This window comes from Trachymyrmex septentrionalis, unplaced genomic scaffold (genome assembly GCF_001594115.1).
Source record: "Trachymyrmex septentrionalis isolate Tsep2-gDNA-1 unplaced genomic scaffold, Tsep1.0 scaffold83, whole genome shotgun sequence".
NCBI lineage: Eukaryota > Metazoa > Arthropoda > Insecta > Hymenoptera > Formicidae > Trachymyrmex > Trachymyrmex septentrionalis.
In genome coordinates, this window is record NW_017306018.1 from 3286674 (window position 1) to 3296979 (window position 10306).

Sequence of the window (10306 nt, forward strand, 5' to 3'; positions counted from 1 at the left end):
CGTTTTATTCAGGGTATCAGTAAACATATTCCTGAGGTCTGTGCCATATGAATATATAAGACTGGTATCTGGCCACCACGGTAATCTCTGTGTAATCGGTTGTGTGAAGATTCTGAAATATGACATCAAACTTGATCAGACTTGCCAACAATTTACAAGATCCTCGTGATCACTACGAAAAGAAAATATTTTCGGCACTTGCTTGTATAATGAGCTGACTAGGACGAATTGGTACGTTGACGAGTAGTTGACATTCGAACAAAACTTAAAAAAAGTGTCGTTGTTGCCTGGATCGATACGAAAGGAGCTAATATAGCAATCGATCATCAAATCGATGTCCTGCGCGTTATAATTCTGTCCGCGTGAAAATTGTTTCGAAGGGTTGAAGAGAAGGTTCATTAAATCGTCCATCAGTTGCTTCGCCAGAATTAGGACGACGTTGGTGACAGAATCGTTGCTGACATATGTGGCTGCTTTGATGAGATTGACGCATGTGACAGCCGCAGCCTCGGACAATTGGCGACTAGAAGAGCTACCGTGCATTCTTAGACTGCGCTTCACATTGTCGATAAACTGCTTCTTCTTCGAATACCGTGGAGAATCCAGTGGCCCGATGTCGGCGTTCACGATCTCCAATACTTTGGGCGAGAGTATTAACAACATCACCTGCAATGGCCAAACAGAGGCAGCGCGACTCTTCTTTTCGGCAACAAACGTGTCGAGAATGTCGAATAACTCTTCACACGCCTTACTAAGATCCCCGTTAGGCTGTGTTTGCACATCGGCGAACTCCTGCGGATACGTATCCATCCAATTCCAGATAGCTTTCTCCAAGGGATTCATAATCACGAGATACGCTGACTTCTTACCAGTTAGTTGCCGGACTTTCTGTATAATTTCTGCAACGATAGCGCGTGAAGTATATGAACGCGCGCGTAAGTATACAATGTATTAAATTTTTGTATTATGCGTGTAACGTTAATAATCATCGCTTACCATTTAGTAGTCTAGTTAATCTGTAAACATCGAAATTGATATATTGCATTAACTCAATGTCACTAAAATCTGAATTCTCGTCCCCGCTATTGGGCAGTTCCTGAAGCCTGGCAGATATCCGGTTAAAGACCGCGTTGAAGAAATTCACGCTTAAAGCGAACAGTACTTTGCTCGCTAAATCCCTGATCATTTTCGTCTGTGGACTGTCGTAGGGCATGCCTGCAAAAAATTACAATTATCCCTGATGATTTAACTACTAAATGTACATTTTAATTCTCGTATGATCAGGTATGCTATATAAAAAAATATTATTCGTTTACTTTCTTCCTTTTTCAAATAATGCTTACCTTTAACAAAGAATACCTTTTGATAATAATTTTAAAATATACTTATTACAAATTGTAGAAAATCATTTAGACTCATTATATACTTGAAACAAGAATTTACTTTCTTTTGAAAAGAGTATTATAAAATTAATCGAGGAAGTGACCTCATATACATAACAAGAATATGTTTTAATTCAATAATCCTAACTAAAGTATTAAATTATTATAGAATTCAGAATATATTTGGAATAAATTTAGTGCTTGTGATGAACTTATGATACTCCCTAAAATCTTTTAGGAGAGTGGAATCTAATTCTAAAGAGTGACAATTGAGTCAGTGTTGAAAAAGAATGGCTCAATTGGTAATTTTTAAGAATGAAAGTTGCACACTTTAGAGTTAGAGTTAGATTCTGCTCCAAAAATGTTAGAGAGTACATTTACGAATATATAAACTTTTAAAGTTAAAACAAGTAATTGTTACTTGTCTACAGTATGTATTTTTCTGTATGTATCAAAAATCAATTCTGTAAACGTTACAAGATCAACTTATGTCAACAATTTTCCTCGTTTCGCTCACCTACGAATTGGCATATCTCTCGAAGCAACAGTTTCACATTCATCGCCTCTTCGAATTTCGTTGTGTCCTTTGGTGTATTTACCAAGCACTTCTCCAGCGTGTCCAAAACGATGATGATGGACTCCTGCCGATCTTGCTCTTTGGTTTGAAACGGCCGCTGACTGCTCATGCTCGGTGTAAGCTCATTGACTCGCTGCAGCATCTTCGTTAGACCAGATATAACGAGAGAGAAACGGTACTGAGAGATCTTTATTAGACATTGCTTGCTCCTCTTTTCGTTCACCCGAGAATAGGGATTTTCGGGACCGGAACGACATGGCAGCTGTATTAAAAAAGAATGATCTCTTAGACAAAGATAAACTAACAAAACATGTATAATGTAACGAAAATATATTAAGTATGTATTAATTAAGTGTCGGGATGAGTAATATTGTTGGATCAATCCATTTTCGTCTCCCGTGGGTGATTATCCAGGATGGAGGAGGCACGCATGAAAGAGGCATTCAAAGTGAAACGGAAACAATCTTCGAAATAATGGTGGCGACAAATTGTGCCTGGACATTGGGAAACATCAATTTATATACTCGTTCGACCCAATCGATTCCGATATTCCCTTTTGTACGACGTATTCGGCAACGGGCAGCGCGGTTGAGCTGTGCGTACAGGGAATGCAACTTTCATTCATGGATATACTCATCCCATTCATCGACTCGTATCAAACGTACGAAATAGTAAGAGAATTCTTTCTTTCTTTTTACCGTCATTTTTGCGGAGATGGACACAGACAGGAGCGCAGAATCTCGTCCCGTAACTTATTTCATGTACCCGGAGATTCGTTCACTGTCGAATATCGTTGTTAATATATCCCGAATACAGTGCTCCACGCGAATTTATGTATCGCTTGTAAATAACGGGTTTCATAATTGGAGCGCGGACACACACACACCCATACACACACACACACACACACACACATGCACATAAAAGCATTTCCCCAATTATACTATTCTCACGCTAATCAACGAAATAGCATTCGTGAATCATAAATGCTCGTTGCTACCATTGCTACCACTGTAGATTATCTTCAACCTTGGCTTAACTTATATTTCATCTTTATCTCTCTAGTTGTAAGAAATAGAAAAGGATGAGGAGCAAATTGAGACGAAATTAAAATTAATCTAAAGTTAATCTTGATAGAAATGGACAAAAGTCACAGTGGACGAATTTACACCTCGCACCCCTTAATAGATACGTTACTGTATATACACCTTGATTGAGCTGCTTTTACGGCGAGGTTGACTGGAGGCAGAGGGGGCGAAGGTCAAACCGCACGGGGGGGGGGAGCCGGGGGAGGAGGGGCCATCTTTGCAAGAATGCATCTTTTCATGAATGAACGAATCAAGGAGGGAAGGAACGACATCGTATTCTCGGGCACGGTGATATCCCCCCCACTTTATCGATACGCGTTCAAGATGTATCATCCGTCTAGCACGATTATAGACAATTGTTTCTTCTTTTTCTTTTTTTCTCGGAAAAGATAGATCGTGGGTATTCGAAAAATCTGCTCAGTTCGATTCTCTCAGCCACGTCTACTGGCAAACATTGGATCAACGATTAATCACACGATGGATTTAATAAGAGAAAATCTAACATGTGGTATCTCGAAATTATATCAGATTTAGAGAATTGAATAAGATAAGATAAATCGTAATAATACGTTGCTCTGTATGTATCCCGTAAATTTCTGTAGGTATTATTTAATATTTGATTTATTTAAATAAATCTTTTGCACGCTTATTTTTAAATACAACATTCCGATGTGCCACTCTTCATTACACAACAGTTATTCCAAAATTTTCGATTATCAAATTTTATTATCTCATCTTTGTCTTCATTGTTCAGAAATTGAATATTAAATGATCGATTTCCTTATAAAATTCAATTTATATCATATCCGAAAGTTGCACGCAATACAATTTGTACATGTAGAGATGTCTTGCGAATAGACATAAAAAGCAATAGAGATCTTTCAGAAAGTCTACGTCTGAAATATTGACACAGGGTCGTGTAATTTGCGTTTGTAATAATTACAAACAACCTTCCTCATGTCTGCATAACGATGCCTTGAGAATATTGCATTCGGCCGTTGCCGTTATATTCTAAATATTTAGCAGTCGATGAGGGACGATCTCTCGAAACATCTACGTCCCTTGAATTGTTTCTTATGCCGTGCTCGCTCCAAATACCGTACACACATTCCTGATACTTAATTCTCAAGTTCAAACTCCGCACATATATCAGGAGATAACGTTGACCAAACTCAGGTATAAAACCGGCTATCAGTCGCATTCTCCGTCCTTGCAGTCGCGTTGTTCCCGAGGCTTGAACATTTGTGTCCGAGAAAAATCATCCACCACCCCGCGATACCACGAGTGGCGAGGGAGCTCGAAATTCGATACCCGGAGAACGGGGGCGAGGGGGGGGGAGGGGGGCGCGAGTACGGCGGGAACGAAGCCGACGGTACCGATGTAGTAGTCCCAAGACGCGCCCATGAAAGGCGTTGACGAGGAATCGACGAGCAAACGGGGCAAGTACCGTAAATGCATCGTGGATGTGACATTAGAGGGAGGAGGAGGAGGGTGGAGGTTAAGGACGAGGAGGAGACCGAGGTGGTGGCCGTAACACCGGAAGAGGGTGGCGAGAGTGAGACGGGTCGAGAGGAAAGGAGAAGGAGAGGGCGAGCACGAAAACGAAACGGTCAGGAAACGAAGACAAGGAGATCGACGCTTCTCGCATCGGAGCGTTGCCAATCGCCCACCTGATCCTCGAAACGCGTGATCAGTGCATTCGCCCATTCCCCGGGCTTTTGCGTCCCCATCTCCGTCCGGAGGTTCACTGACAGGCCGTTACCACGTACCACGAATCGCTAGCTCGCCACGAGCCGCGACCTTACGTCATCATTTATGAACGTTGACTGAAACGACCATCACCGCAGATCTCCGAATCGCCCCCGTTGGGAGGGGCACTTACGGTGGTAGGGCGACGAAGATGATCGAGTGCAGTCGGAGGTATACGACCGCCTCACCGACGCACCAATTGTGCGCTATGTCCTCAGGAATGTAGCAACAAACCTGAAGGATCCTTTGTATAAGAAATATGTTCTCTTTAGATTCTATTCTTTAGAAAAGAAGTTTTGTTCCGGAAATAAACAAGAAAGAGGAGCAATTGAAAATTTTTCATTACAATACAATTTTCAAACATCAATACAATAATTCTGTTCTATACTACATCTTGTCTTTATATGACTATTTGCTTGTTTAAAACGTTCACTCTTTTTATCTTATGATTTTGTACAATTTTGTTACGTTATATTAATTGTGCTGTTTCAAACGATAAAATTTTGTTATTCATTGGAGAGAGAGAGAATGTTACATTTAATTATATACAATTAATCTATTGAGAAACTACAAGGGATGATAGCTTCGTACATCCCTGATTCGGTCAACGCTGGTGCACGATCACCCCTCCTTGCAACCACGTCATTCATAACTGTGCAACACGGCCTTGTACCCGGGACAATTGCCCGTACGAAAATTCGATCACGTTAAGTGCGATATTGCAACGTGGATGTCCTTCCATATGCTCTACTTTATTGGTCAGTAGGTACATTAAAAAGTCATAATCTCTATTCTACAATCTTCGCCAAATTTATGTGCGTAATTACTTCTAAAAATTAACGTATCACACAATTACGTTCGTTTTTATAGATATTTATTAAAAAATAATATAACATGTTATGTAATAAAATTTGAAAAACTTAAATACAATAATTATATATAAGATAAATAAAACAAAACATTCATCTTACTATTTAATATCACAACAATCACTACGTAACAGTATACGATCATAAGATAATCATCACTCAGTAATCACATAATTTTTTAAAATTCTTTTTTCCAACTTTTCTTTATCTTTGTCTGTTTAATACTTTCAGAATATCCTTCCCCCCCCTCCTTCTCTCTCTTTGACTAATTCCACTCACTCTTTTAACAAATGAGACTCTCTTTTACTGCTAATAAGCAAAATTACTTACAAAAATTAAGTGAAAAACTTTTTACTTATAATTAAGATTTTTTAAATATTAATTTAAATTCTCTTTAGCGAAAGATTATATAATTCTTTTTATATTTTAAATAATTTTTAAAATAAATGTTTTCTTTTCGATATTTTTAAACAATATTAAAATTTATCTTCATGACGAATAGCAAATTGTTTACAATCCTTCACAAGACACAAATAAGTTACAAATTTATTACAAGCTATGTACTATGCTCTTATTGAATATTTTGTTTCGTAATTTTTATTTAATGTAAAGAAGGAACATTAAAAATAGTTTCAGTTTAACAATATACAATTAAATAGCATGCTAATTATATATTTTTTTAATCAATCTTTTGATAAGAGATCCTTACATATAGCTAAACAATTATATTAAATCGAATATCATATATTCATAATGCTACATAGTATTTTTTCATCTCTCTATCCACAAAAGTTCTCATATCACTCCATTGAAAAATATATTCACAATATAAAAGACTAACAAATAGAATTTCAACATTTTATAGTTTAGAAACAAATTTTATGATATAAAAATTCCATCTTTTTTTTGTAGTCTGTAAACTTTAAAGTTATAAAAGTTAAATAGAATTCTAAAAAATATATTCGTTGGAGATCGCTTATCTATATAATTTTATAACATGTGGAAGTGATATTCAATTTAACACACTAATTGACGAATGATAACAGCAATATCTTTCTTGCATTCTACGGAACGCCACACAGATATATTCGCATAACAATCACATTCTTCATAATCAGTAAGCATATCTTCAATTAAGTTAACGTTTCCTCTGTGCTAAATAGATTCTTTATCGTTAATATTAAATACGATTACTAGTATCACTTTTCTCGGATAATTATCTATTCGTAAAAAGAATATTTTCTTTCAGCACAGAAATCACAGAATCAAAAATGTCCACATCTCGTTGTCGATGCTTCTTGATGGAATGAACGCTTTTTGGGTCCAAATCGGAAACTCTGACGTTGCTTAAAAAATAATGTTGATCCGAAAGTTTTATAATATTTTCCACAGGCATTCTTGATGCATATTTCCTGTAAAAAGAAAAAAATTATAATTACTGGAACATAACATATCTAATTATCTGAAATGCGTTTAATATGGTGAAAGTAATAATCACCCACATGTTGCACATTTGCCGTTGTAAATAATGATTCACGTTGTACGCGTGAATTATGAATTATATGTTTTCTGAATTGATTATAATTATATTAAGTCCAAATCAAATAATCATAATCAGATAAATAAAGTAGCTACTTATTTGCTGCAGTGCTGTATTGGGTGACTATTATACGGTTTCGACAATGACTATAGAAAATAATTAGAAAGCGCATTTCCTCTCAAAGTTAATGCATTAAATCAATTTTATCGTCAATTTTGCCTTTTTTATACTAGTCTCGGCGTTTTAACCATTACTGCAGTGAAAATACGGGTCATTGTTTCGAACAATACACTTACGGATGCAATTCGCGGAAGGTCATTAATATCGAACAATCTCTGGCGGCGACAAACAAAAGGTAATTTTGCAATGCTGACAAATGTTCGGCGGTAATCTGCACATTTGCCTTTCGTTCGTCATCGTTACTAGTTCTTTGATTATGCAGACTCTTGTTTCCATGAAATGGTTGGTGCGAATCTAGGTTGGAACTAATTTCTGTTTGCGATACAGGATCACCGTTCGTAAATACTCTGCCAGTATTAGTAGATAAAACGCATTCTGAAGTAGCATTACAATTTCTATTAAAATCATCATCATGTTTTTGTGCAATACTACTCTTAAGAAACGTTTGAAAGTCTATTTCCTTCATGATTTCCATTTTCTGGACTGCATTCTGGAACAGAAAAAGATAAGCATTCTTTAATGCATTCATGTATTCAACAAAAATTCCTTCTTTCGTATGTTTGTATAGTTAAAAATACATACCATAGGATTTCCGAGTAAAGCGTGAAAAATATTACGAGCTTTGTTTAATTTTATCAAGTCAGAATATATCATGTCATCAGTTAGTAACGATGTGAAATTGGAGTAAACGCTGTAAATATAATTGGTATTGACGTAGGACAATCGCTGCATATTCCATATTCGTTCTAGCACGGAGTTCCTCGGCAACTCACTGCGATCGAAATTGCACTTCTGTAAGAAGAAAAAAGGATAGAAATTAGTTAAAGTGCAATGACACATTACTCTCAATAAATGATAATTTTCAATTTAAGTAAGTATCTACCTTTCCCACGAGACGAAGGCACCGTTCGACTCTCGCAACTGCGTCCGGCGCGATACAAAGTGTCGTTGAAACTTGATTCGCGAGTACAAGAAAATTACGTGAAAGGGAGGTGGTAGGCAGTTTCAGCTGCTCTTGGGCGATAGGCCGCGTAAGGGCGGTGCAAACCAAATTGCAGAACTCGTCGACGTGGCGAGCTCGTCCGCCGCTCTCCGCATTCCGAAACCACTCGTTCAGCACGTTCTCGAGATCGTTCGGCGAGAACGTTTGATTGTAGACGACGAGACCGTCTTTGAAGATTTTCAAATTGTTTTGCGGCGATTTCAGAAGCTCCTTCATGGCAGCTTTCATGCGCGGCTCCTTCCCAGAGAACAGATCAAACGGGCAATAATTGCTGGGAGAAGCAATGTCTTTCCTCCTCAACTAAAAAATTGTTTTGTTTTAGTATACGATCTTTATATAGTATATTGTATATGTTAATATTACCTATAGTATTATAATATTTCTATTGTTTATTGTTATCTGCAAAAAGAAAATTGGAAAACAGAGTTGATAAGAATCATATTTTAAACATGTTTAAAATATGTTTTTAAAAAACCGCAATATTTTACTTTATTTCATTTCTTTTTAAACAACATTTGCCAATCCGTTGGAAAGTGAATGTCATTATCTATTAACCCTCAACCACAACAATGGATAATTTGGATCCGAAATAGAAATTTTTAGACGACTGTATAATCTGTCACGATATTGGACCATGGTGGTCCTAAATTGTAGCTAAAAAATCTTTGAATCTTCCAATCTACCAATCGCCGTAAGGTAAAAGTTCAGCTCGCGTTTTGTACTTTATAAGTTTAGAACGCTTCAGAACTTGGCTGCAGTTGAGAATTAAGAATACCTTGGCGTACTGGTTGAGACAATACGGACATCCGGGAAAGCTTTGCTCCGCCTCTCGTAAATATCCCTGCTTCGGCTTTATCTCCACGCAAAACGTTGAGCGGCTTCGGAAGACGGTTTGATCAAGTTCCAATTGCAAGTCCAAAAGCGTATAATCGGGAAACTTCGTGGCGTACGTGTCCGTGATTTCCTTATACCGGCGTACCTCTGCAACAAATGTAAGATTGAACGCGATAAATATATGTGTGCTATTTTCGTCGGTTATTTTCAACGCATTCAATTTTGCCGACTGCTAAACTCAACGTTTTAACAATAACGACGAGATACACGTTCGAGATAAAATGTGCGCATATAAATGTGATCGTAAAATAACGACTGTTCTAAAATAGAATTTCTTCACCGGAATTGCTCCGAAGGGTGGTACGAACGACAACGCGTAGGCGTGAAACATTTGCGATTCACGTGATTCCAAGGTAGAAGAAAGTCACGCGAGCTACCCGCGAATGTCGAGAGTAGCGAATAGTAGAGCAAATCATAAATATAGTATTATAATACAGCGAACGTAGATAAAACACGTTGATAAAACGTCGTACTACTTGTTCGTGAGGATGAATTTAAAGATGTTAAAATTGCAACAAGTGTTTTGCGAATTGGTGATTGACGGCGACTAGCACGGAGATACGACTTTCTCGCCAATTAAAAGACATCCAAATGTCGCAAAAAGTGAGGAATTCAACCATCGGCCAGCTTCTCTCCCACATACCGTTATCGCTTAAAAAATAACGCTTTCATAAATTACATATACAGATACAGCATTACAATAATAGCAATGAAAGAAATTGTTAAGTTGGTAGTATTTCAAAAATCCTACGTGGGTGTGAATTTTCAGTTTGGCAGTAACTCTGTTGAAACCAGGGAAATATCAGAAAGATTAACAATCAGAAAGATGAGGAAAATCACAAGAAAAGAATCCAGAAAATTTTGTACAACTTTTGGAAACATTAAAATTCGTGGTTTAAAAAAAAAGTTTGATATACGCACATCACGCCTGTATAGTTTTAAAATATTATCAACTTAACAGTTACATATCTAAATGCAAGTAATATCAGTAACGTCAATAGTAATTTACATCGCCGTATGTAAA

The 10306-nt window shown here is 37.1% G+C and overlaps 2 protein-coding genes across 3 annotated transcripts in view; both read right to left on the reverse strand.

The window, feature by feature from the left end:
• The window catches only part of LOC108755049 (neurofibromin), a 15574-nt gene extending 10544 nt beyond the window's left edge, over positions 1 to 5030 (reverse strand). Inside the window, exons 1-5 of the mRNA XM_018497786.1 lie at positions 4718 to 5030; positions 1900 to 2221; positions 997 to 1215; positions 203 to 899; positions 2 to 112 (exon numbers count right to left, since the gene is read on the reverse strand). Coding sequence (XP_018353288.1) covers positions 2 to 112; positions 203 to 899; positions 997 to 1215; positions 1900 to 2221; positions 4718 to 4777 — 1409 coding nt within the window. The 5' untranslated portion in view covers positions 4778 to 5030. The remainder of the gene's footprint in view (position 1; positions 113 to 202; positions 900 to 996; positions 1216 to 1899; positions 2222 to 4717) is intronic.
• A 1605-nt stretch (positions 5031 to 6635) lies between these two features.
• Positions 6636 to 10306, reverse strand: part of LOC108755060 (inositol-pentakisphosphate 2-kinase) — a 119301-nt gene continuing 115630 nt past the window's right edge. For both annotated transcript variants that reach the window (XM_018497804.1, XM_018497803.1), the window contains 5 exons: positions 9164 to 9369; positions 8269 to 8688; positions 7968 to 8177; positions 7502 to 7875; positions 6636 to 7077 (listed from right to left, as the gene is read on the reverse strand). In XM_018497804.1, the coding sequence (XP_018353306.1) occupies positions 6882 to 7077; positions 7502 to 7875; positions 7968 to 8177; positions 8269 to 8688; positions 9164 to 9369 (1406 nt within the window). In that variant the 3' untranslated portion in view covers positions 6636 to 6881. The remainder of the gene's footprint in view (positions 7078 to 7501; positions 7876 to 7967; positions 8178 to 8268; positions 8689 to 9163; positions 9370 to 10306) is intronic.